This window comes from Heloderma suspectum, chromosome 1, assembly GCF_057233095.1.
Source record: "Heloderma suspectum isolate Gila_16-S chromosome 1, 16-S_ref, whole genome shotgun sequence".
NCBI lineage: Eukaryota > Metazoa > Chordata > Lepidosauria > Squamata > Helodermatidae > Heloderma > Heloderma suspectum.
In genome coordinates, this window is record NC_139458.1 from 379,245,118 (window position 1) to 379,272,805 (window position 27,688).

General features: G+C 47.0%; 1 protein-coding gene across 2 annotated transcripts; it reads right to left on the reverse strand.

Annotated features, from left to right (window-relative positions):
- Window positions 1-1,613: 1,613 nt before the first annotated feature.
- On the reverse strand, window positions 1,614-27,688 carry DLK2 (delta like non-canonical Notch ligand 2). Of its 2 annotated transcripts, none has more exons than XM_084828421.1 (6): window positions 27,105-27,545; window positions 21,046-21,146; window positions 13,813-13,876; window positions 6,238-6,368; window positions 4,900-5,044; window positions 1,614-4,249 (listed from the first exon to the last, which is right to left on the reverse strand). In XM_084828421.1, exons 2-6 carry the CDS (start codon window positions 21,116-21,118, stop codon window positions 3,484-3,486), a joined length of 1,179 nt encoding a protein of 392 aa, XP_084684547.1. In that variant the 5' UTR covers window positions 21,119-21,146; window positions 27,105-27,545; the 3' UTR covers window positions 1,614-3,483. The 2 variants fall into 2 exon arrangements, with proteins under 2 accessions (XP_084684547.1, XP_084684548.1); XM_084828422.1 differs by having other exon boundaries at window positions 2,399-4,249; window positions 21,046-21,125; window positions 27,504-27,688.

The following is a 27,688-nucleotide window of genomic DNA, read 5'->3' on the forward strand; positions in this document are numbered from 1 at the left end:
TGTCTCCAAAGCTGGACTGAGATTTACAGGCACACCTTATCTTTCTTTAGGCATCTGTATTTCTTTGGGGGAAAAGGCTGCTCTTCTGTCTCATGGCTGACAGTGAGCTGGAGACTATATAGCAATCCTGGCAGTTTTGCATCAGCAAGGATATGATTAGATGATAATCCTTGCGGTTTAGAGGCGGGCCCAATGGTGCATGATCTGGAGGGGTGGGGAGTGACATGTTCCAAGAGAGCTGGCTTCCAGGTGGACAACTCCTAGCACGAATAAACCATTGCTCTCTTGCTGTAAGCTAAAAGTGGAATTGCAACTGATTTTCCATGCTATTTGGGGATATTGTGCATTTTGTGTGTGTACATCCTGCTATGTTCCATCCATACCAGTGCCCTTAGCACTACTATTGTCTTTTTTAAAGGGGTGTGGTTTTGATGCACTTAGGGAGCAATCCTATGGCTGCTAGTCAGCAGCTAGATAGCCATAGGATGATCTAGTTTTCTGGGAACCAACCTTCCCCCACTTCCATGCTCTGTGCTCGCAAGAGGAGCATGGAACGGCCAAAATGGGGCATTCCCGGACAGGCGGAAATGCCTGTATGACACATCCAATGTGTCGTATGGCAGCCTTCTCCCCCACTCAGCCCTCCCACAGCTAGCAACTGGCTGTCTACCCAAAAATGCAGGGCAGGAGGAAGGCGGAGGGAACTATCCCCTCTGTGCTTCTCCTGACCTGCTTTGGATAGGCGGTCACCTCCAAGTTCAGAGGCGGCTGCCTATCTGCATAGGATTGTCCCTTAGTGACCTTAGGTAGCCGAACCTGTCACAGCTCAGGACGCACTTGCTATACCTTGTGTGGTGAGTGTTATTTTGATCACCCGTTTATTTACTTAATATTTATTTATTTATTAGCACTAAAACACTTTTCTGGCTATATATATATATATAAAAATATCAACATTGCAAAATACCACTTAAATGAGAGTTTGATGCAATATATGTGTGTGTGTGTGTGTTTAAAACCCTTTCTAGTCATTGTCATTTTAGCAAGGTGGTTAATGGAGAGAAGTTATTTTGTTTTTTTGTTTATCAACATTACGGTGGTGACTGGAAATGGAGGATTTTTTTCATCATATTAATAAATAAATAAATAATAAAAATATTATAGAACTATGGGGATATAGTGCTCCCACTCTTTCACTTAGCTGAAAAAGTGCTTCAGCACTACTTAAAAGATCAATTATTTTAAAAAGTGATAAAAACAGTGCCTATTTTAAAGGTTATACTGTATGTGTGCTGAGCAATAATAGGGTCACCTGCCCCACAGGCCACTGCCTGTGTCAAAACCACATTTTAAAAAGACAGAAGAGTAGCGCTAAGGGCATCTGCATCTGTGGAGATTGTGTTACTCTTCTGTCCTTCTCAAAAGTCAGCCTTTCTCCAGCAACAAAAAAAGACAAGAGCAGAACTGGGAAAACTTGGGAGAATTACAAATAGATGATGAAATCATGTGGACTCCCTGTAAAATGTGAGTGTACAAGCCATGGCGATTTCACAATAAATCCTTGGCAGGAAGCAGCCCCGAAGTCTGTGGAAATGGCAGGAAGGCACTGGTTTGGGTATTTTAGTTCTTGTGTTTATTTTATAAAGTTACACCATTCATCAACTGTGTATTACAAAAATAATCTTTCTGGTGAAATTCCTGCCCGCCCACCCCACCCCACCCCACTTTTTTTGTTGAACTCAAGTTGCATTTCCAGACACACAACCTGTAGCTCCTTAACCACGGAACTGGGATGCTCGTGTATACCTAACATGGGATGAAGGGAAAAGAGCAGCTGAGGTCAATAAGAACATTCTGCATATTTCACCTAAGCCAGAGCCTCAGGCTTCGCCCAGAGAGGCCAACCTTTGACTCCAGCTCAGAATATGAGAACATTTGAAGTGAGATTGTTTCTGCTGTATGGGATCTACTTTGCCAGTCAAGAGTGGGAACAGCCAAATCTGTTTTAATTACATCATTACCCTTTACTACCATTTAGGGAAGGAGAAAGGCTGCAGCTCAGTGGTAGAGTACATGCTTTGCATGCAAAAAGTCCCAGGTTTAATACCAGTCATCTCCAGGTAGGGCTAAGTAAAGGCTGTCTGAAAACCCAGAGAGCTGCTGCCAGTCAGTGTCAACAATACTGGGCTAGATGGACCAATGATCTGACTCAGTATAAGGCAGCTTCTGATTTTCCATTAGACAAGGAGCAGCAGATGTGAAGAGCCAATGGCTCCAAACAGGTGCAAATGAATGAAACAGAGACAGGGTTTCGGGGGGGGGGGGGGCTTTTCATCCTCAAAAGCATATTTTTTGCCTCAAAACTTTAGCGTAGCTCTATGTCTTCTTTTTTGCCTCCACAAAAGCTAGCACAGCTTCTGGAGTTAGCCTGCATCCTGCTTATGTATGTATGAGGAATCTAACCCCTCACATGGTTTTAAAAAGTGCTATTATGTTTGCTTCTGCATCACTCCCAAGTTTGTTCTCACAGAGAAGTTAGCCCTTGGAACTGGGATTACACTGAGTAAGCCAGACGTCAATTTCCAGCTTCATACATGTCTATTCTGGCAAGTGTCACACACTATTCTCACACTAATAATCGGAGACAGAGAATGGATACCGGTTTTGTGTTTGCTTTTGCCCCTTCCTGACACACTGCAGAAATGAGGAGCTACTAGATTAGTGAAGGAGCGTGATGTGAAAATAGGATACTACCAAACCTCCTGAAACTGTTTGGTGTAAGAAGAAGGAAAGACATGGAATTTGTCTTAAGAGGTTCCAAGCATAAGCAGCCAGATGGAAAAAAGGATAGGGTAGAATGGGAAAGACATGATCCCGGACAATCAATTTAGTTAGCAAACCGCCTCACGGCACCCCCAGACCTTCTGGCGAGCTTATGGTTTTGAAACAGACTGAAGGCCTCCAGGCCAAATGGGGAATCCCATATTGTCTATGCCAGAGCTCTAGAGGCAGGGCATACACAGAGCAGTTTCTAAGCCCCCTTGAGTCAATGGGCAATATGACACCTCCAATGACTCTGACCAAGCATTACCAGATGCCTACGGGCCTAACCAAGTTTCAGCTCCAACAACCTGTTCTGGCACGCTTGGCCTCATTCTAGCAATGCCCGTTAAGTGCATGCAGGATGATATCCATCCGTTTTGCTTGCTGTTTCCAACCCCGAGTTATCCTCCGAACCCAGTACTTCCTTGGCTGCCTTGAGAAGATGATGTCACCATGCCAGTAGCTTGAGCTGCAAGCATTCAAGGGCTCTGCTTTCCAAGAAGGACATCCTCCTTCCTGCTGACTCACATCCTTAAGTTCTGCCAGAGCCCTTGGTGCTTTGGAGATGCGCAGCCAGAACGGCCTCCAGGACACGGCTTGAAGGATTAATTGAATCATTGGTGGGTCAATATAGGTCGGCCAGGCTCCAACTCTGGGTCCTTACAACTCTGTTGTTTTCCTGGGTTCTATCAAGACTGTACTTAACATTCCCACTTGACACTCTTGGTCCTGAAGTTTCCTTGCAGACTGGGAGGGGCTTTGGCACCTCCGGCGCCCCCTCTGCCAGTTCTTCAGCAGCAACAACACAGTTACCAAGACCAACAGGGCAGTGAACAGCCCAAACACCAGCACTAAAATCAGCTGTGACTGACTCAGCCCTGAGTCCTGCTGAGTCACCACTTCTTTCACGGAGATTAATAGCCCTCCCCCATTTGATTTCTCACTGTAGTTAGTGATTCGCTTGCCAGTAACCACAACCCTGACCGGCTCAGACTGAGCCGTCCAAAGGTCACTGCTGGTTGTACTTTTCACAGCACCATTGCGCTCCTTGTGATCAGGCTGAAATGCGGTGACCCACGTTGGTTCAGGAGCAAGGAGGTCGCATGTTTTGCCAGTAAAGCCCTCGGGACACAAGCAGTCAAAATCACTGATGCGGTCATAGCACTTGGCCCCATTTCTGCATGGCTGACTGGCACAATCATCAACATTGATGGTGCAGAAACGCCCTTCGAAGCCAGGCTGGCATTGGCAAGAGAAGCGGTTCATGCCATCAACACAGGTAGCACCATTGGCACAGGGACGCATCAGGCAGTCATCTACGTCGACCTCACAATGTGCACCAATGAATCCTGCCAGGCACTTGCAGGTGTAGTTGCTAGCAAAACCATTCTTGTCCTGGCACAGTCCACCGTTCTTGCATGGAAACCTGAAAGGAGAAACCAGAGACAGATTACAACACCTTATGGATTGTGCTGTAGCATGTTGTAGAAACTCAACCCCCATAAGTTCCATTGTAAAATTTAATGACCCAATTCACAAATAACAGTGAATGTAACTCACCATACGTTGGGTTGCATGTTGCATGCGAGCTGCTACTGATTTGCATAATAACCTCTGATTGACCTGACTGGAGACTGTTGTGTGACGTGAGAACCTGGACACTATGGGTTATCTGTGGGTTAAACGACCGAAAGATAACCTCTGATTAGTTTTTAGGTTAACTTTGGGTTGCTTATCTCATGAATAACCTATAGTGTATAGGTTCACATGTCCCACAATAACCCCTTATTGGAAGTCAAATATGCAAAGAAGCAGTGGCTCACACGTAGCATACAACCCAGCAAATTGGGGGTTAACTATGTGCAAACAGGCCCAATGTGTTCACACTTTCAAAAGCAAAAATGGAGTTAACCTTTTGTCAGGAAACTACAGTATAGACACACCCTTGGCCACAACTGGTGTGACTCAAGCAGAATGTTCTTCGAGGAGGGGAATGTACTGTGACCAAGCTAGAGCAGCCCTGCCGTCGTGCGACCCTCCTGCCTGCCTCCATCTGTTTCTGCCAGGATCTCTCACCCTGCTTTCTCACATGGCCCTGTCTTCAGCTCGCAGTCCTTTCCATGGAAGCCTTCGAGGCACAGGCAGGAATATTCCCCATCACGGTCGTAGACACACTGGGCTCCATTCTGGCATGGGGTCTGATGCTCACAGATGTGCACATCTGAAACAAGTTTTTGAAAAGGAGAAAACGCAGATCAGAAGTGAAGATATTCAAGGGCTGATTTCTCACATCCGATACCCACCCCATCCAAAATATTGGAAATAATTCTTTATGGCAGTAGAGGGCAGAAAGTAGGTCTCCAGATGTTTTGGACTTCAACTTCCAGCATTCCTGACCACTGGCCATGCTGGCAGGAGCTTCCTGGAGCTAAAGTCCAAAACATCTGGAGATTTACCTTCTGTCCACCCCTGCTTTATGGTATTTGTATTTACAGTGATGCTAGAGGTTGTGTTTAAAAAACTGCAGGATAGGGTGGCCAGATGCAAGGAAGGACCAGGGTCCTTTATAGGAACATAGGAAGCTGCCTTATATCAGGTAAGCCAGGAGTCCCTAACCTTTTTGGGCCAATGGGCACATTTCAAATAGGAATTTCTCCTAAATCTCACATTGTCCTTTTAGTAGTATTATGCCATTAAGCAAGTCATTAGTTAGTGTTGCATTTTTTTGGTCCTAGGTGAAGTATTTTGTTGTAAAAACCTGTTTAAAGATTCAGATTTTCCAAGCAGATAAAAATGCTCTCCCATTGGTTGAGGTGATTATTATATCAGTAGTGCTCAACGCCACTGTTCTCTCCTGCAGTGTGTAGAAGACACTTGAGGCTTGTTTGTTTTGCACCGATTCATTAAAATTACTGAAAAATTGATTTGTTAAAGGAAATTCAGGAAAACTACCATTTGTATCCTGCAAGGTAGCATCTTTCTTCACTGACCATGAAGTTTACATAAGAGAAATGTCTTGAAAATAAAGTGCCAGAGATAGATTAGACCTGTTCTCTGCTAAGAGATGACAACTCTGTGGTGAACAGGCTTTACCTACCTCAGACACACAAGTTACACTATTGCAGAAACAAGCCTTAGGAGAGGCATGTCAACCTTTTAGAATGGGGGGGAAAACTGCACAAAAGCCAGGAAACTACCAAATGACCAGTGGCTGGGGAAAAGGGGTGCAGGGCATCCACTTAGAGGAACAGATTTGGCCCCCAGGCCTATACTGAGCTATCTGGAGCAATGTTCTGACTTGGTACTATGAGGCAGCTTCCTAGGAGAGCTGCAGCCTTTCACACTGCGTCTTCCTCTTCCCTGTCCAGACTCGACCAGAGATTTCCCCCACCAGTTCCAGTCGGGGTGACCTACCTTTGTCACAGACCTTGCCAGCCCAGCCACTTTGACAGATGCATTGCCAGGGCTGGTGGCATGTGCCATGGAGGCATCCTGGCATCCTCACACACTGTTCGCAAGAATCCCCTTCCCAGCCTGGGTCACACCTACAAAAGAATACAGGAAAGTTGGGGTGAGCAGAGGAAACCCCACCACATCACACGCAGCGAAAATAAAAAGGGACTGTGGAGTTTTACAGGAGTGTTAGATTTGCATTTAATAGTGGCGTTTTGAAACCCTGGGTCAGGTGTTGAGGGGTGGGCGGGCCTACAAGCCTTTTCTGCTTCCCTTGCATAATGTGGACAATCACCTTACAAGAATACTAGGAGAATTGTTACAAAAAGTAATGGCAGGCAGGCAGGTTGGCAGGCGAGAAGGGCATAAGTATACACCAGTTGCTGCGGAACATAGGTGGGAGGGTGCTGTTGCGCTCATGCCCTGCTTGTGGGTTCCTGGTCGACAGCTGGTTGGCCACTGTATGAACAGAATGCTGGACTAGATGGACCCTTGGTCTGATCCAGCATGGCTCTTATGTTCTTAAGTGAATGGAGCCTAGAGTGGGGCAAGAAGGTAGAGCTCTGGGGAAGAGGCAGAACTAGAGGTGAGACTTTAGCGTGGTTCACACATAATGACAACCCTGAGAATGAGTTCAATATGGGTTGTCATTGAGTTGTTGCCATTGAATCATGGGTTGTCATTACATGCTGCTGAATCATGGGTTGCCATTGCATGCGAACCCTGCATTAAAGTTTAACTATGGGTTGTTAACCACAAACAACCAAGGAAGAGAGCCCATGGTTTGCTGTTGGGTTGTGAACTCTGGGTTGTTCATGGTTAACAACACACAGTTAAACCATACTGCGGGGTTTGCTACAACAGCCCACAATTCAACACCTCATACTCAACCCATACTCAGTTGTCATTACATGTGAACCAGGCCTTTGAGTACCACCAGTTTTGGTGAAGACCATCAACCAACAACCAGTGCTTATCTCTCTAATTGTTGTGTGGGGCCTGCGAGAAAATTATCTCTGTTTGAACAGATGTGCGGGATGGGTAGAAGCACAGCAGAAGAATAAGGCTTCCTCAGTATTTGCATCTACCTCAGAGATTTGCCACAGGTCAGTGATACTCTGGGCTTTGCAAGATCAGCAGTGTGAAATATGCTTCTGTCTCTGTCCCTCCCCCATCCCAGTAGTATCTAAATTACTTTCAGAGGGAACAGGTGTGTGTCAGTGCCAAACTGGATCTTGAAGCTGTAGTAATCCTAGATACAGTCAGGGCCAGAAATATTGGAACAAGGATAACTGTTTTGGCAGTTGGCCTCTGTACACCACATCGAAGTTGAAAGGAAACACACCCAGATGGGAGCGAAGTCAGGACTTCTAGCTGTAATTCAAGGGGTGTGACAAAAGTGGGGCACTAACCATTCAGGAAGGACAGCCAGTGGCATACACACACACCCATCGTTGGTGGCTCAAAAGTAATGGAACAAACCAACATCATTTCAAACTTAAGGATCGCCTTTAATAGCTGGATGAAAATCCTTTGCAGTCAATGACCGCCTGAAGTCTGGAACCCATGGACATGACCAAATGCTGAGTTTCCTCCCTCGAGATGCTTTGCCAGGCCTTTACTGCAGCTGCCTTCAGCTGCTGTTTGTTTGTGCGTCTTTCTGCCTTCAGTCTTGTCTTCAGTAAGTGAAAAGCATGCTCTATTGGGTTGAGATCAGGTGACTGACTTGGCCATTGAAGAACATCCCACTTCTTTGCCTTGAGAAACTCTTGGGTAGCTTTGGCTGTATGTTTTGGGTCATTATCCATCTGCAATATGAAGCGGCACCCTATCAGTTTGGCAGCATTCGGCTGAATCTGAGCAGAAAGTATAGCCCTATACACTTCAGAATTCATCCTGCTGCTTTTATCAGCAGTCAGGTCATCAATAAACACCAGTGACCCAGCTCCATTGGCAGCCATACATGCCCATGCCATAACACTGCCTCTGCCATGTTTGACATATGATGTAGTATGCTTTGGATCATGAGCTGTTTCTTTCCTTCTCCATACTTTTCTCTTCCCATCATTCTGGTACAAGTTAATCTTGGTTTCATCAGTCCAAAGAATCTTATTCCAGAACTGGGCAGGGCTTTTTAGGTGTTTGCTGGCAAAGGCTAATCTGGCCTGTCTGTTCTTGAGCGTTACCAGTGGTTTGCACCTTGTTGTGAAGCCTCTCTATTTACATTCATAAAGCTGTCTCTTGACTGTAGATGTTGACAATGACATGCCTACCTCCGCAAGAGCGTTCTTGACCTGGCTAGATGTTGTGAAAGGGTTCCTCTTCACCATGAGCAGAATTCTGCGGTCATCCCCTTTAGTTGTCTTCCGTGGTCTTCCAGGCCTTTTGCTGTTGCTAAGCTTGCCAGTTAATTCCTTCTTTTTCAGGATGTTCCAAACTGTTGTGTTGGCCACTCCCACTGTTTTTGCTATCTCTCTGATGGGTTTATTTTGTTTCCTCGGCCTAATGATGGCCTCCTTCACTCACATGGGCACCTCTTTGGGCCTCATGTTGGGAGTTCCAGTGAACAGCTACCAAATGCAAATGTAACACTCAGAACCACCTCCAGGCCTTTTATCTGCTTGATTGGTCATGGGGTACCCAGGGAACAGGCCACACCTGACCATGTAGCTGCTTGTCAGCCATTCATTCCATTACTTATGAGCCACCAACGATGGGGGTGTGTGCATGCCACTGGCTGTACTTCCTGAATGCTTAGTGCCCCACTTTTGTCAAACCCCTTGAATTACAGCTGGAAGTCCTGACTTCACTCCCATCTGGGTGTGTTTCCTTTCAGCTTCAATGTGGTGGTGTACAGAGGCCAACTGCCAAAACAGTTATCCTTGTTCCAATATTTCTGGCCCTGACTGTATGCTTACTTGGGATTGGGCTGTAAGAATGGTGCACAGCAAGCTACTTTTCATTTGTGAAATTAAGCAGATATCCAAGCCTAAAACCAATTTTTCTATATTTGTATGTAAATGGAGAAAATACTGAGGGGACGACAATGACAAAGTGGAAGTATGCACCAAGGGAATATTGTTGCAAGCCTTGATTGCCCCAGGGCCTTCTAACTAGTCAGTTTCACTGCCGGTGGTGCAGTTTACCACAGGCTAAACTAGCACAGCAGCAGTGATTCATGAGAACTGTATGGTATTTGCTCCTTCCTATTCCTTTAACTGATGCTAAATTAGATGCAAGTCCTGTGTTTACCCAGCAATGAGCTATTCCATGCCAAAAGGCTGTCCCCAAGCTTTGCAGGTGTGGCTTCCTTTATGCGCTGTTCATGAGCACTTGCGGAGTAGGGATTTTGGTCGTCTGCCACTCCCTTAATATCAAGGGAAAATGCAGAATTGCACATTCCTGCCTGTAGTAAGTTTGTTGGTGAGCAATAAGGTGGACTTCACAGCATTCCTATACGCTGTTGGTAGCCACCTAGAGACCTGTGCAGTTTGGCTTAACCGGCAGCTTTATTAATTAAGTGGGCCTTTCACACAGGCCAGTAATTTACAGCTTTCACCTTACAGCTGTTTTGTGGGGTATCTCCATGAGCGATTTACTCTGAGCTGGCTGCGTTTGGAGGTCATTAGGGATATATGTTGTCATGGTCATCCAGCAGCCACCCCGGAGCTTATCAGGGAAACACTGGATTTCCTGAGAAGGCTTAAAGTCCGATTCTTTTCCTTAAGTCAGGTTCTCCATGGTATAGCTGTAGTGTGCCAACCCCCACATTTACCTCGGATCTGCTAGTCCCGCCCAGTGGTGTGCCTTTCACCGTGACCCCAGTGGAGAGGTGCTTTCTGCCCCTGTGTTTCCCAGCACAACTCAATTAGTGTCTACTCAGAAGTAACTCCCATTGTGGTCAATGAGGCTTGTCCCCTGAATGCACACACCAGAGGACCCCCTCAATTGAAATAACCCATTTTAAAGCACTAACTTCCGAAAGGCTGTAAAGTGCTTTCCCCAAGCTGCGATTCTCTGTTGTTTGGTTTATTGCCTTCAGAAGTAACTAATTCAGACCTTCATTCCTGTGCAGCATTAGGTAAGAAAGGGGGCTGGTTCCCCTCCCTTTGTTTCCCCTCCTTTCCCAGCACAAACATATGTGTGTCTACTTGGAAGTAAATCCCATTGTGGTCAACGAGACTTGTTCCTGAAATGCATACTCCCGGAGTTACTGAGATCCCCATGTATCAAAATAAAGCATTTAGAAAGCCTTAATGTCAAAGCTTTGATGCTCTGAAGCTTTGATTGATCGCAGCACGGCAGCGACAACACTGTGTTCCTATAATGATTGTCGCTGTAAGGAAGTAGGGAAGAGGGAGAGAAAGAGAGTGATTTCTATGGATACAGGGGAGGAAACCTCCCAGGATTTTATCAAAGGAGAAAGGGGGGGCCCTCTCTTATTGGTTGAGCAGCCCCTGCCCATCAGATTACATTCACTCCAACCCCTGGCACTCTACCCAGAAGTATGTTCTGTGAAGCAACTTTTTACTGGTGCGATACACTTGCTCATGGAGCCCTGCGCGGACCAAAGCCGGCTCCTTAAAAAATCCAGGTAAGCCACGATTGGCTTCTCCTTCCATCTCCTTCCGCTGTCATGGAGAAACCCCTGTGGTCAGCTAGACTATATCATCCTGGAAGATAAGATAGGTTTCACTTCCCATAGGAAAGAGCCCCCTCTCTGCGATGGGCAGAGGTAGCCTGTCAGCTCCTGAATTAAGCTGAGAGAAACCTATAAAATCCAACTCGCAGGCTTTTTTCTTTGGTCTCGCTCCATGGAAGAAAGCACACTACCAGCCTGGAGAAACTTGTGGCTCTAAGAACGCCTTCTCATTTATCTTGGGAGCCCAGATAGACACCTAGCTGCAGCAGCCTCATTGGCTGATGAGACGTGTGAGCTTTCTTTGCATTGTTCTTTCTGCATCCATTTTCTATCAATAAATGTCATCCTCTTGTTCAAGTGGCTTTGTTTCATCTAGGTAATCTAAAAGAATCTATTTTGATTGGGCCCTGATGGAATCAGGACCCCAGATCAATATGCTGCCATCCTGAAGGAGTGCAGGCGCGATCTGTACAGGTTCAAATGAGAGTTCTAGGACAGACCACCTTGGTCTATTTAGGACAAACCTGATGACCAATGAGAGGATCAACATGTCTCTATCCTTCTTTTCTATTTACGCTCAGTTTTGGTGGCAAAATCTGCCCTTCTGTACACCTGTACATCTTTAACTGCACAAACACAGGTTGTTTGTACCAGTATGGAATCTCTGATATCTAGGTAGTGATGGGCTCCCTTCTTTTGAGGTCTACTTTAAATTATAGATTGATAGACAGCTCGATAGCGATCCCTTGGTCAAGCACTGTGTGTTAAACGTACAAAGCGATAGCGCACGCTCAGAATCTCTTAACATTTAAGACATAACTAATCTGTGATCCTGAATACGCTCTCTTACTTAAAAACACAAGAAATGATGCGCTAGATTAGGCCAATATCCACAATTCACTAGTGCCTGAATTGGCCAGGGGACCACCAGCTATCCTTGGGCCACCTTTGATATTAAAAAATGCAACGCAGCTGCAGGAGGCTAAATCAACTGTAATTCAGCAATGAGTAGCGCACTCTAGCCCTCTGTTGGAATTGCAGAAATTAGATGCATGGCTCACTATCTTTTTCGACTGCCATGACTCAGCCTTGAAAGGAATGTGTGAAAGTAGTAATAAAAAGAGAATGAGCCTGAACTCTGCAGAGTGCCAATGAGGAATGATGGCCCATTCCCACTTATCTATGACTAGAAAGGCAGGAGGCATCAAAGTTGAAAGGTATGGCTTTCAGGCAGGCTGGGGCCCTAGATTTTGTTTTGAAAGAAATTACTTCTTAGGTGGATCAGAAATGCCTGCTCATAGCTGCAAACTGGAAAGAGTAATAAAGAGTATATAACCAATGTTCCCAGGTTTATATTCTAATCAAGCCGTGGTTTTCAGATGGTCTACTTTGACAGGCATGGCATGACAGTTCATAATGTCTGCTGAATCTAAGCAGGTCTGAGTCTGGTCAGTGTTTGGATGGGATGCCACCTGGGAACCCCATATATGAATTCCATGATGGAAGAAAGGCAGGATATAAATGTGCTAAATGATTACCTTCAGGGAGACTGTTATGTGTTGAGTGATTTTTTGAGAAATCCCCGCATGTATGCTGCAGAACCCCCTGTGCACTATAGAAAATGCAGGGGCATGTTCAAGGGTGCACAGCCCGTTTGTGGCAAGTGCTGACAAGGCCTATTTGAACTTCGTGATTGCCTGACATAAACTTGAGAGTGTGCCCTAGAACACGTGCAACTTTATACCAGCCCCAGATGTGGTGCAAGAAATTTCCCTCCCTTTGACTTCAATAAGGGGTGGGAGGGGGAGTTGTTTTTTTCAAAGCCACCCCTGCATCGACAACCACCTTACCCATGTTGCCACGACAGAGCACAGGATACAGTATCACTCCAACACCCAATCACAGCACACCACCACCAGTATATAAACCTCACACAGGGAGCCTATAACTCAGTTTGTAGGTATGTGGCTATATTTCTCTGGCCCCATACCATGCACACTTAGAGCTCACAAAGGGCAAAGGCGTCCCCAACCAGTCGTGTCCGACTCTAGGGTGTGGTGCTCATCCCCGTTTCTAAGCCGAAGAGCCAGCGCTGTCCAAAGACGCTTCCGTGGTCATGTGGCCGGCATGACTGAACACCCAGGTGCACGGAACGCTGTTACCTTTCCTGCTGAAGCGGTACCTATTTATCTACTTGCAATTTCTTGCTTTCGAACTGCTAGGTTGGCAGGAGCTGGGACTGAAGACGGGAGCTCACTCCATCACGCGGCACTCAGGTCTCAAACTGCTGTCCTGCCGACCTTCCGCTCTGCAGTTCAGCGTCTTAACCACTAAGCCAAAACACCTGTCAGAACACTCATGGGGCCTTGACAACATTGCTGACCCTTCTCTGCCTCAAACACTTACGTATATTTTGCCTTGGAATTCCAGAAACAAACATCTAGTACCAAACTCCATTCCCCCCCACAACAACTGGGGGTGCCAGGACAGAGCACCCCACACAGGTAAGCACTCCACTCCAATGATTGCCACTGCCGGCCAAGTCTCATAAGCAATTTTGCCTTGCCAGGATCACAGCATGGATGCATAGAGTAGAACAAAGAGCTACTGCACACACAGTGTTTCACAACAAGCCCCAAGAGGGAAGTATATTCAATGTTACTGCAGTTTTGCCCTCCTGCCCATTACAGCAGAGAGTAACCTGAAGTCTGTGGCCCTAAAATCTGAGCTGTGGAGGGCTGGGCACGGTTCATGGGCCCTGTTTCCTGCAGAAGTAAAAACTGCAGCTTACTGGGCACTGAACATTGGGTTTTGGGGGCACAGAATGCACAGGGTCGGAGTGATGCAGTGTTTGAATAACCCTCCTTTTCAACAGCTTCCAAATATTGTTTTACCTGCATTTGCCATCCTCTTCACAGCTGCCATGAGCCAAGTTACAGCGGTCATTGCAGTCATCACCTGAAAGACAGAGCAGAGAGCAGGGCTTTATGCACAAGGAAGTCAGGAATGAAACGTACCGCTAAGTTAAATCAGCCGGCATAGGATGGGAGTGTCAGATCCACTTATGGTAAGGTTCCATATTTGGCAGGTTTGTCCAAACAAAACGTACTGGACGCCAGTGCCCACATGGAACTCCAGTGTAAGTATGATTCCCCATTCACTTCAATGGAAAGAAGCAGCTTCAGACAGGTATTTCTTTGCGCGTATGGAGCTCTTTTCTCCACTGAGTGAATGACAAAGCATATGCCCATGTGTATGTGTAGCAGAACGCCTTGTGCCCACCAAAAATCGCTGCATTAGGACAGGAGTGTATACAGTCCCATTTTCTTTTCAAACACATACTTTTCCCAATTGTGCATTATCTCCCATATATCACAAGACCTTTCAGCAGGATCAATAAATACACAGTTCCTGGCCATTCGTTGCATGCTGTCTAGATATCTTTCCCTTAAGGTTCTGATATGGAAGAACTGCATTTGCCCAAGAGTGGATGTGTTATATTGTGTAGCTGGGGGATGCATTATATTTTGTAACCCCACCTCCTTAAATATAGTTTTCATTGCAATTTGCTTGTTTGTCATGACCAGATTAACACAGCAGCAAAATTGGGAGATGCTGTGGCTCAGGGGTAGAGCCCCTGCTTGGCATGCGGAAGGTCCCAGGTTCAAGCCCCGGCTTCTGCAGGTAGGGCTAAGACATAATCCTGCCTGAAATCCTGGAGAGTCACCTAGCCCAGTCAGTGTCAATAATACTGGGCTAGGTGGATCATTGATCTGACTCGGCATAAGGCAGCTTCCTATGTTCTTAAGATCTCGGTGTACAAATATACGGAACACCTAAGTCCTTTTGAAAAAAATTCATAACACAGATGAGTCAGCGTACCTTCAGACAAGAGCATACACGATCACATTAATGAAACAAAATGAAAAAATCAACACAAACTACTCACAATAAGCAACACGCTACTCTTTCCCCCTAATTTCAATAAATCAGCGCCTTTCCTGACTGGTTAGTGTATTCAGTTCTACAATGAGAACTGGATTAACAGATACATATAAAGGAAACAGGAGCAGCCTAGGCTCTTGCATATTGATTTGCTTTATTAAGCAACTTTTCTCTGTTCTCTCATACTACCTATCTTATCCTTCTGTATGGCCATCCTTCCGTATGGCTACGGAGTGAGGAACTGAGAAAACCTGCTTAAGATTGAGGTATTCTCTCTACCTCTGGGAACACCAATCAATCTGGCACCCCTTTGATTTCTTGGGGAGGAGGTATACCTGGGGTCCCCAGGGGGAATAGGTTAGGCTGGTAAAGGTCTGGGAAGAGTTTGCTAGAGTGTTTAAGAGTCTAGATACACATTATCTTAAGACTCTGGTTATGCAGACATTATGACTTCAACATCAAGTCAGCCTGCTTGCTTGCTTGCTTTCTCCTATTCTCCAACCTCCACCAACCTGCTTTTTGTAACAGCTTGCCTGATGAAGTTATCTGTAGAGCTCAACTTCTTGCACATTCTTGCAACCTTTGAGTTGGCCTAATAAAAATGTTACACTAATATGGATTTTGGGGTTTTTCTTGTGGCCAACATGGCTACCTTTGCTTTTGTATGACCTGCTGTTCAACAGTGGGACCATACACTGGAAGAAGAAGATTTTATACCAAGTGAGGCTGGGACTTTATTCTCTGAGGGTCCATTCCCTCCATCTACTAGGTAAACTGAAGCTACCCAGTTTCACTTTTATTAACTTTCTTTTACCTAGCACAGCATTTAAAACAATCTCCATCTTTGTCAATATAGGGACTGCCAAGTTTATCTCTTCCTCTGATTTCTACTGATCAAGGAACCTGTCTGGTTCATCTAGGATAGAGACAGTTCTGATTTAACAGCTGGATTTTATAGTTTCAAAAATGGAGGATCAACAATTGTCTGCTACTTTCTTGTTCCCAGCGGTCCTACCAGCACCAAAACCTGAAACCATCACATCACCCGGTGAGCACAATTTGAATGACTGTAAATCCTCCTCCTTTATATCATCTTAACACTCTGACTATGCAGACATCATGACTTCAACACCAAGTCAGCCTTTTTTCTTTCTTTCTCTTATCTCCCCTTCACCACCCCACACCAACTTCATTTTTTGTAAGATTTGACATGACAACGAGATCTGGAGATCTCGAAAGCTTGCACAGTTTTTTTTTAATTTTTGAGTTGGCCTAACAAAGGTATTACACTAATATAGGTTAAGTGAATAGAGTGGCTTGCAGCCATATCAATTTTTTTTTAAAAAAAACTTCTTGGTCTCTCCCCCACCCCCATCCATTGGGGCTGCAGCATGCAGGGAGATTAGGTTTATCCCTTCCCTTCCCAGATGCAATCCTAACTGCCTTCCTTTGCTGCAGTTAGATTTAGAGAAAAAAAGCTCCCATTGGTGCCAGTGAGAACATTTATTCTAAGTCTAACTGTAGTGTATGTGCGTGTGCGCGCGTGTGAGCTGGTTTTCTTTGGGATCATGACCAGGGAGTGGGGGGGATTATGCCTGCCCAACCTGTGCACTGTGGTCCTGATGGAAATTCTACGGAGCACCTAGCATTAATTTTTTAAAACCCACAATACTCTGACATGGCTGCAAGCCATGCTATTAATGTAATCCATAGACAGATCCTAAGACCCAGTTTGCACGATCAAAACAAGCCACCACGAATTAAAACATGCCACGGTGGCTTGTTGTGAGCCATGGCACATGGCGGTGTGTGCCAGGCATGATTTGCATAATCACCGCCCGGCTGCAGCTTATCGTGTTGTCTGATCCCAGGCACCATGGCTTCTTTGAGGGTTAAACAACCCTCAGATAACCCATGGGCTGTAGAAGGTTGTTTAGCCCTCCAACAAGCCATGCCGCCAGGGTTCGGATAACATAATGAGCCACAGCCAGGCAGTGATCTGCCTTGCGCAGGGGGTTGGACTCAATGGCCTCATAGGCCCCTTCCAACCCTACTATTCTATGATTCTATGATCATGTATATCGCGCCTGGCACGCGCTGCAGCTCACAACAAGCCACAGTGGCTTGTTTTGATCTTGCAAACTGGCCCTAGGAGTGCCTAGAATCGGAGTTCTGAGCTCCAGGGGACAGCAACTGGAATGTCACTTGTGCCAGACTGGGGATCAGAGGAGCTGGCATCCCCACAGCATTCAAGGGCCGTGTAACACGCTGGCATTCTGAAGTCTGCATGAAAACGTCACATGGACAAAGGAATATCAAACTGGAGAAAAAACTGCAAAAGGTTGGTACCTAGCGATGTCTCATGGCATCAATTGTGCAAAGATCTGCCAACAGTGCTTCCAGATAGCCCAATGGGGCAGGGGGCCAGAGTTCAATGGCGGAGCACATGCTTTGTCTGCAGGAGGTCTCAGCTTCAGGGTCCAGCAGCTCAAGCAAAAAGGGTCTGGTAGCAGATGATACGAAAGACCTCTGCCTGAGCCCCTGGGGAGATGTTGCTAGTCCAAGTAAACAATACTGGGTTAGATGGAGGATAAGGCTATCAATGGCTACTAGTGATGATGGCTATATGCTCCCGCCAGTATCAGAGGTAGTGTGTGTCTCAGTACCAATTACTGGGGAATGGAAGAAGGGATGCTATTGCATTCAGGTCCTCCTTGCAGGCTTCCCATTGGGGCATCTGGTTGGCCATTGTGGGAACAAAATGCTGGACTAGAGAGGCCTTTAGTCTAATTCAGCACTGTTCTTCTCAGGGCACACTCCTATGCATGTTTAGACAGAGAAAAATCCTACAGGGGTTTTCCAAAGGGTGGCTGCCACTACTGAGAAGGCCCACCATCAAGGTATTGCGTGGTGACATTCTGTTAATTCCAGAATGACCAGCAAGGGCTCCTCTGACAATCTTATAGGTTGCTGGGTATATATAAGGGAAGGTGGTCTCCTAGATATCCTGGTCCCAAGTTGTAGGGCTTTGCGTAACAATAACATAACTTTGTACGTGGCTCGGTAGCTAATAGGCAGCCAGTGCAGTTCTTTTAACACAGATGTTGTGTGAGCTGGATGTCCCAATGAGCATTTTGGCTGCTGCATTTGGCACTAGCTGCAGCTTCTGAGCCACGCACAAGGGCAGCCCCACATAGAGCGCGTTGCGATAGTCTAATTGTATACACAGGGAAAGAAATGTACAGACAAAGCAACGGCAGCTGAGGAAAAGTCTTGCCATTGGAGTGGGTTCCTCCACTTTCAACTTGGAGGCCACCAATATTTCCACTCCTCAGTCCCACCACCTGAGATGACAATTAGAACTGTTCCAAGGTATTGATTTCTCTTTAATTATGTAAACGTCTCCAAGGATGTAACTGAGCCATGCCCTGGTCCTGCCCACTCAGTCTTTTTTGCTTGTCCTCGTGATCCTTTTTTCCAGGCTGGTGTCCCCCTCCTACCCTCTGTCTGCCTTTTGCATGGACACCTGAAGGCCACTGTTGGCTAACCATCTCCGTCCTGTTTGTTTCTTGTGCTGTGCAGTGTGTGGCAACCCAGGGCCCAATGATGCTTGCTGGATTGCATCCTCATAGGACAGCCTTCCCCAACTTGGTGCCCTCCAGCTGCAACAATCCAAGCTATCCGGAGGGCACCAGGCTGGCGAAGGCTAATGGCCATGCTGGCTGGAAATCATGGGAGTTGCAGTCCAACAGATCTGGAGGGCACCAGGCTGGGGAAGGCTGTTGTAGGCCATATTATCATGCACCACTTTTATAGCTGTTCATACATTATGGCTTCCCTCAAGAATCGATGGAAGTTCAGTTTAGTGACAGGGCTGGTCACTTACTAGTAGAGATTCCCTGGGACCCTCTCACAGAACTGCAGTTCCCAGAGTTTCCTGGCGTAGGGACCATTGTTAACCCAGTATAGGTTTGTGGTGTAGATATACCCATAACTGCAGGGCTATGCTAGGCAGTATCTTCAATGCTGTGATCAAATTTGTGTATCATAAATATATACATGTAAATAAATAAAAATAGGAACCAGAGGGGCATCCAATCTGGACTGTGGCATGGGGGAGGAGCTTTTCCCCCTATACTGTTTTCCTGACAGAAACTGCCTCTGAAAGCTGCTATTTGCCCTGGGAGGAAAGCTGCTATGGGTACAAATAGCAGCTTTCCTCTACGGCAAATAGCAGTTGGTAGGGAGGCATTCTAGAGAGCAATCCTATGGCCCCTAGACAATGTCTGGGAGGGCCATAGGATTTTTTGGATTCCTGGTCCGAGGCTGGAGACAGCACTCTGACCTTAGACCCAGGAGTCCAAGCTCCCCTCCCCCCATGCAAATGTAATCTTGGAGAAGAGGGAAAGGGGGTGTGCTGGTGGGCAGGGAGGGGCCTGGGGAAGTTAGAATATGAGTTGCCCCTAGCTTTCCCCCGCCTCTGTCCCTCCCCCTCCCTGATCCCTCAGCTAGAAGGGCGAAAACACCGGTCTAGCTAAATTGCAGAACAAGGGGAGCGCAGAGGGGAAGATCACCTCCGCACTCCTCCCACTCTGTACAGGATTCCCATCAGCCTCCAAGTTCGGAGGCTGACGAGCATCCAGATAGGATTGTGCCCTTAGTCAGGAAAATGGTGCAGGGGAAAACGTTAAACATTTCAAACCTTAAACCACCCCTTCCCATGGCATGGTCGCAATCCAAATTGGGGATCTCCACAGCTGTTTTAGTATAGACAGACAAAGGTGATCACACATTCAACATATCGAATTGTTTGGCCCTCAGGCGTGGCTTGTTATCAGGGATATTTTTAAAGCCTTTCACAGAGTGTCCAGCAGGTGTCACCGCATGCCTAAAAACACAGGATTGAGGGGAAGCACCGCTCAGGTATAGGACATCTGGGGAAAATGCCAAGAAGCAAACTTCCTAAACGCTGGCAATCAGATGTTACAGGTTAGTTGTGTGTTACTGCCCCTTATGCTTTTTTTTTTTTTAACCCAAAGCAGCCTCAGTAGGCCCCAAATCTGAGCAGAAGATCATGGTGGGAGGGCTGCTTAAGAATTTCCCCCTCTTGCCTTTTTTCCACTCAAAATCAGCCTCCAGCTGCTTTTTTACCTGCATAGGAAAAGATACAGGTAACTTCCCCCTGTGGGCGATAAAGCAGGTGATGCGAGGGTTGAGCAGAAAAACAGCAGGAGTGGGAAGGGTTAAGCCATCCCATCCCGTCCCCTCTGCCCCCCAAAGCTATTCCTCCATTCAGATCCTACCAAGGTTACTTTGGAGTAAACAAAACAACAAGGAAAGAAACACACACCTGGCTTGTAACATCTACTTTGGCACTTGGATGAATCCAACAGAGAACTGTGCCGCTAGCTGGCAAAGCTGTGAGGCTAGGAATGGTGTTTTCCTTTCCAATGACCTTCTGGATGCTTCCTACAATGAACAATCTCATTCCATGACATAAGAGAAGCGCTACAGAAACCCTGTTATTAGTATTACTATAATCTCCTCTGTGCATAATCAAAGAAGATTCCTCCTGCTGTCAGCCCAGGTACAACTACGAGGAAAACCCACAGGGGGTCTCATGCTGGATTACATTGTGGGAGCCCATAACTACAGATCTCTTCTCCACCTGAACTCAGATAGGCATATGTGCGCACTGGTAAACAATGCTCTCTTGCCCTGCTAATCTCATGCACAAAATCACTCTCCTACACAAGGTGGGGGAAAAGAATGCTGGTATTTTTAACCTGCTCATACCTGAGGTGACAGATAATAAATCCTTCCTTCCCTGGCATGCTATAAGAAAGTACCCCCTCCCCATTCTGGTCTTTTGGGAAGCACAGGGACCAGGAGATGCTTACTCTGCATAACTACCATGCACTCTATTTGCCTCCTTATTCTGTAGCATATGGGACAATCTAGTCAAACCACCCACAGCCTGGAGTACGCTTAGGCTAATGTGTTTACTTGGTACCTGAAGAATAGGGAACCTTTCCAAACCAAGACCAGTCACTCACAGAGAGTTAAATAAAGGCTTCTTTGTACCATGGCAGAATGAGTCCATCCCTCCCTCCCTTCTTCTTCTTCTTTTTTTTGCAATAGGAGATCTCATGTCCTCAAGCAAGCATTTAACGAATCCTCACCTTGGGTAAAATGGTGATGGGCCACCAGGATCCAAAGCAAGGACATGAGCTGAAGACAGAAGCTCCTGAGCATGGTCAGTCTCACCTAGCGAGATAGTCACCTGTAAGAACATGAAGGCAAAGTCAGACCACTACTTTCTTGGCACCTCTGCGGTGCTATCATGAAACATCACATTCCAAACTTGATAACTGCATCATCATCATCATCATCATCATCATTATTATTTAATAGGTATGTCCAGCTGTCCCATTACCACTCTGTCTTCGGATGCTTTGGGGTTCCTATTCTCCTCCACCTGCAGCTTAAATGCACTAGAACAGTGAACTTGCAGAGCTGACCCCTGTGCACTCAAAAAGTAATACACCGCTGCTCTTAAGACCGTCCCTTTACCTCCTTTGCCTTCAGACCCCTATCGCCTTTTTCATGGAAAAAAGAGAAACTGCCCCCATGCCCATGCAATACTGAGATCGCCTCTAAATGCATGGCAAGGATATTCTCAATCAAAACCATAATTTTGAAGGTGTCACTTTGTTGTATTCCTTCTCCAAAGTGAACCTTTAGTTGTGCCGAGCTGGACAACTGAAAAATATGGTTTTTGGTAATCAGGTACAAATTGTAAAATAAGAACATTAGAGTCCAAATTGTAACATTAAAAAAAAGGTTGACGTTGCTGGACAAACAGCACAATCCTATGTATGTCTGTGCTGAAATTAAATCCGACTGAGTTCAGTAGGGCTTACTCCCAGGTCAAAGAGTATACAATTGCAGCCTAAATAATGATGCTCCTTATGTCTCTGGTAGAGTCAATGGGGAAGGGAGAGCAGATAATTAACTTTTCTGTCTCTGGCAGGTGTTGAATACCCCCAGGGGAACTTCAAGTGAATATGGGCTGAGATCCAGAGGTGGACATTGGAAACTCACCAATGGGTTGTTTAAAACTATGTTGATGTTGAGTTAGCCTATTGCTGCATGTCTCCCTGCAGAATAACTGATGGGCATTTCCATCTGCCATCTATCCATCTGAACCAGTATTATGGTTTCTTTAAATGGTTAGATTTATTCATTCTGTAATACATTTGTATCCTACCCTTATGAACATCTGAGGCTGCCTTATATTGAGTATGACTATTGGTCTATATAGCCCAGTCCTTTCCAGCCCTACCTGGAGATGCTAGGGACCAAACCTGGGACTTTTTGTATGGAAAGCATGCAGCAAACATGGGTTCTGTCATATCCTCATAGTAATACAGGGTGGTGGGCTAAGCCGAGGAAAATTTCCTCGCCAATGGCATCCAGTGAACTTCTCTTGCAGGCATGCTGCACATATTAGGACAGCTGTAGGTAGGCACCATTTGGCCGACATACACGCATCCTGGATGTTAGGGTTTGTTAATTTTTTTTAAGCTGTGGCTTCAGAAAATGAAAGAATATCATTGTAAAAGTTCCTTAGAAAGCAACAGACCAGGGCAAATAGATTCTTAAGAGAATAATTGTAAGCCTATCTATTTTATGAGCTGAGAATGCTCACAACGTCTGGCTACATGGGATTGACGATACTGAAAACACTGAGGCTGTAAACGCAACCATTGTTACAGCAGAAGCAATCCAGTGAGATGGGAGACTATTGGTAAATTAATCAATGTTAACTGGTAATGTAAGTTCAAGAAAACTCGCAACCAGGCACAAGACAGAGGGAGAAAAGCCTTCCTACTTCAAGGACAGCCTTCAGTTAAACACAACAGGTCACGCGAGAGAGTTTTCGTAAGCTTTGGGGCAGGAGATAAAGTATATCCAGCTGTCGCAATTTTACTCTTCTTCCAATGCCAGGGTACACCCACTAACGGTGTATTTACAGTACACGCTTATCTATACTACAGACATATTAGTTAAAAGTTATTCCCTCCATGGCCAGCCCTACCATTAGGCAGTGTACAATAGCCTTCTCTGGGAGTAGGTCTGAGAAGTGAGGAGCAGACGGAGCTGTGTGTGTCACACAGCCTGTTCTGTGTCTCCTGCCATCAGGTGTAATAGAGGATGCTGTGCCGTGCCAAGTATGGAAGTAAGATTGAACTTCCAGTCTGGTCAGCTTTTGTATATGGAAAAGGGACGGTGACATCTGGTCCTTCACCTCAGGCAGCAAAATGTCTTGGATTGACTCCAATTCCCTCTAACCCAGGGTTGGGAAACTTGTAGCCTTCAAGGTGTTTTGGTCTAGCCCTAGCAAGCATAGCCAATGGCCAATAGCCACAAGTTGCCCATGCCTGCCAGAATTCTCAGCACCTACATGCGAACCGAGAACTACCGGAAGTACAAGCTGGGTTTCGAAGAGGCAGAGGAACTAGAGATCAAGTCGCCAACATTTGCTGCATCATGAAGAAAGCAAGAGAATTCCAGAAAAACGTCTATTTCTGCTTCATTGACTACGCTAAAGCCTTTGATTGTGTGGATCACAACAAACTGTGGCAAATTCTTAAAGTGATGGGAGTACCAGACCACCTTACCTGTCTCCTGAGAAACCTGTACAAGGGTCAAGAAGCAACAGTAAGAACCAGACATGGAACAACTGAGTGGTTCAAAATTGAGAAAGGAGTACGACAAGGCTGCATATTGTCACCCTGCTTGTTTAACTTATATGCAGAGTACATCATGAGAAATGCCGGGTTGGATGAATCAGAGGTCAGAATTAAGATTGCTGGGAGAATTATCAACAACCTCCAATATGCAGACGATACCACCCTAATGGCAGAAAGCGAACAGGATCTAAAGAGCCTCTTGTTGAGGGTGAAAGAGGGGAGTGCAAAAGCTGGTTTGAAACTCAACATTAAAAAAACTCAGATCATGGCATCTGGCCCCATCACTTCCTGGCATATAGAAGGGGAAGAAATGGAAGCAGTGACAGATTTTACTTTCTTGGGCTCCAAGATCACCGCAGACGGTGACTGTAGCCATGAAATTAAAAGACGCTTGCTCCTTGGGAGGAAAGCTATGGCAAACCTAGACAGCATAGTAAGAAGCAGAGACATCACCTTGCCGACAAAGGTCCGTCTAATCAAAGCTATGGTTTTCCCAGTAGTAATGTATGGCTGTGAGAGCTGGACTGTAAGGAAGGCTGAGCGCCGAAGAATTGATGCTTTCGAACTGTGGTGCTGGAGAAGACTCTTACGAGTCCCCTGGACTGCAAGGAGGTCAAATCAGTCCATCCTAAAGGAAATCAACCCTGAGTGCTCATTGGAAGGACAGATACTGAAGATGAAGCTCAAATATTTTGGCCACCTAATGGGAAGAGAAAACTCTCTGGAAAAGACCCTGATGCTGGGAAAGACTGAAGGCAAAAGGAGTAGGGGACGGCAGAGGATGAGATGGCTAGATAGCATCACCGATGCAATGAATATGAACTTGAGAACACTCCGGGAGAGAGCGCAGGACAGGAAGACCTGGCATGCTATGGTCCATGGGGTCACGAAGAGTCGGACACGACTGAACAACTGAACAACAACAACATTGAACTATAATTCCCAAGATTCTTTAGAGAACCCATGATAGTTAAACTGGCATAAAACTGAAGTATGTTTGTAATGTAGATATACCTGGAAGCAACACCCAATGTAAAGAAATGGAAATATGGCTACAAGAGAATGACATCTCTGTCAGAGCTGCTAACTCCAGTGAAACAGAATGTGTTCCTACTGAAAGGATATTTCAGGTGAGTTTTCAAACAAGAGATTCTAATTATGTCTGAAGATTAAAGGCTGTTATTTTTATTAGCCTATATAGAATCCTGGTCATGTTCTGCTGTGAGTAACTGTACCCTACTATTTCCCTAAAGTCCCACTGTTGTTACAATTGGTTAGAAGATTCTCTTTCACTTCCTACCCCAAAGTATTGTGTTGTGGTGCTTTGTGCTGCTGAACAGCTGCTGAATATCAGGGAAGGGCAAAGTGATTCCTGTGAATCTTATAAAATAATTTATGGATTAAGGATGAACAGTTGGCAGCCAATTGCTCCTGAGCTGTTACAACCCCAACTGAATACCACATGTCATTGAAAAGGTCATTTCTCCTTTCCATTCCCAATAAAGTCTCCAAAGCAGAGATATGATCTCTTGGAGTTCTAGGCCATCATAAAGCAATTATTTTTCCTAATTGTTTCCACATACTAAAATTGCATATGTGCCTATTTAAATACCTTGAAGCATGCTGAAGGATTATTGGTGTCGCTCAAGCAACATCACAAATTGAATCTCTCTTATTAACTGGTGGAGGGAAACTTGGATCACGGTTGGGTGGGAAGAGTTACTGTCTGAAGACAGCAAATGGAATTATGAATGATTGTATTTATATTTGTAACTGGATGGCTTCCTTGCTTTACCTGGACTGGAGTTCACCAGATGGAGCCATATGATAAATGAAAAGTGCGTAGGGGGCATATCAGGGTGGTGTTATTGGCCATGTAATAGCACTTGGGGTCATGGGATGGGGCCTACAACCTTACTGGGCAGTCAGTGGACTGAGTAACAGCGTTTTGAATCAAGAATTTGTAAACTGAATTGTTTGACTGGAGGATCGGTAGACGGATTTAGAATTTGCTGGGACAGGATTGGGTCTGTGGATTCTATTGGATTAGACAGGTTTGTAAATAGGATTTTGGCTTCCCTGCTTTAGAGGTCAACTGATAATGTCAAAGAGCTATTAGGCTGACAAGCTACAGAGGCTAATTATGATACTGGCCTGAGGCAATGTATTCAAGAGGAGGGGAACCTTCCCATATGTGAATGTTATTCTCCCTCCTTCTCTGGAACATCCCACTTTTAGCCGTTCTGGTGACCCCCAAATCTGCACCACTAATTTCATCCTGGCCATCTCTGCCTTACCCAGGGAAACATGTGTAACTCAGTTGTAGAAGAATCATCTTGGTCCAATAGCAAAGCTATGAGAAAAGCTGAATGATCACCAGGTCTTGCTGAGTACCACCGCGGTAATTGCGCACACTGTATTTCCAGATGAACACTTAAGACCTTTTAAGGGCACACCTAAAAAGGTAACATGTGGATGTGGCAACCACCTGCATCATACAGCTGCTTGTATCATACGGAGAATCAACATGCATCATAGAGCTACATGTATCATATCAACATGTTGCTTGTGCATCTGGTGGCAAACCCAGGGTTTGCCTTGCCTCTGGGTGATATGTGAAATGGGGCCTCAGTGATTTAGGGGATGAATGGTATAGAAGTTGTTGCTTTCTCGAATTTGCATTAATTAGATGGTAAAATATATACTATATATATATATAATCTTCTGCTCTTTTATTTAGCGACGGGGAGAGGGCTCACCAAAAAAGGCCCTTGGCCTCCCCGCTATCCCCAGAGTGCCTCCCAGACCTCCCGGCGGTCATGTATTCTTGCCCCACTCGTGGGCCCAGATCCCTGCTACCCCGTGGGGGGCGGGGGAAGCTCTGTGGTGGGAATGATGTCGGACACCACCCTGCGGGTTCCCCGCCTCGGAAAGGTCGCCTCCACGCTGCGAGAGAAGGGACCCCCTCACGATCCCCCCTCCCCGCGGCTCCGCGCAGCCCCACGTGCTCCCAGCGCCAGACAGACCGACACCCCGCGCTGACATCCTCTTCGCGGGAGAGCCCCACCCCAAGGTAGGGCGGCGGCGGCGGCGGCCCCTTTCCCGAAGGCACGCGGAGCGCGGCCCCTCCCGGGGGGGGGCTTCCTCGCCGCTCCCCCCCCAGCGGCGCACGTGCTCCGGATTCCCCCATCCAATCCTCAGCCCGGAAAGGCCGCTGGGTGCCTGCGGGGCCCAAGGAGAGCGGAGCCGGGGCGCTCGCTTCTGGCGGTGCATCGCTATAGGGCAGACCCATCTGCCGCCCCAGGCCGCCGTGGCAGGATCTCCTCCGCGCGCTGGGGGATCCTTCCTCCCGAGCCAGCCCCCCTCCCATTTCAGCGCCCCCGTCCCCAGCGGCCCCCGATCCCCTCCCCCCGCCCCCTCCTCCCCCAGCACGCCTCCCCCCCGGACCCCTGCGCCCTCCTTACAGCGCTGCCCCTCGCCCTCACCTCGGCGATCGCGGCGGCTCCTTCCTCTCCCCTGGGGGCGTGCCTGCTTGCCTGCCTACCTCCCTGCCCCGAGACTAGCGTGGTGGGGATCGGCGGTGGGGGGGTGCCGTGCCATGCCTTGCCCTGCCCTGGCACGGGGGGGGGGGGCGGGAAGCTGCCTGCCAGCCTCCCCGCTCCTCCGGCTGCTGCTGCTGCTCCGGCTCCCGCGGCTGCAGCCGCCGCCGCCGCCGCCGCCGCCGTGCACGCTCAGGCCGGCTGCCAGGGGCTGCGTGTGGCTGCACATCCCTGCTCCCTCCCTGGGACATTCCGCTTCCCGCAGCCCGACTGCTGCGAGAGGAGGGAGCCAGCCAGGCGCGCCAAGGCCCCCAAACCGCGGGCGGGCCCCCCTCCCGAGCGCGCGCGCCCCCGCCCGCTGCCCAGCCCGGCTCACCTCTTACCTGCGACTCCTTCAGCCCCGACTCGCGGGGGGGGGGGGGGCGTGCGGGCGGACAGGAGGAGAGGCGCCTTGCCTTGAACCAGGAGCAGGATTGGCGCCTCCTCCGCCGCCGCCTCCCTCCCAGCCAGGCCAGGAGTTCCTCGCCCTC

What these genes read in the sequence shown, in the direction of transcription:
- DLK2 (XM_084828421.1), bottom strand. Translation starts at nt 21,118, where the DNA reads ATGCTCAGGAGCTTCTGTCTTCAGCTCATGTCCTTGCTTTGGATCCTG. An exon ending in TGGCAAGGTCTGTGACAAAG is followed by an intron (nt 5,045 to 6,237) that starts GTAGGTCACCCC and finishes AACTTGTTTCAG; the next exon opens with ATGTGCACATCTGTGAGCAT. An exon ending in GGGCCATGTGAGAAAGCAGG is followed by an intron (nt 4,250 to 4,899) that starts GTGAGAGATCCT and finishes TTCTCCTTTCAG; the next exon opens with GTTTCCATGCAAGAACGGTG.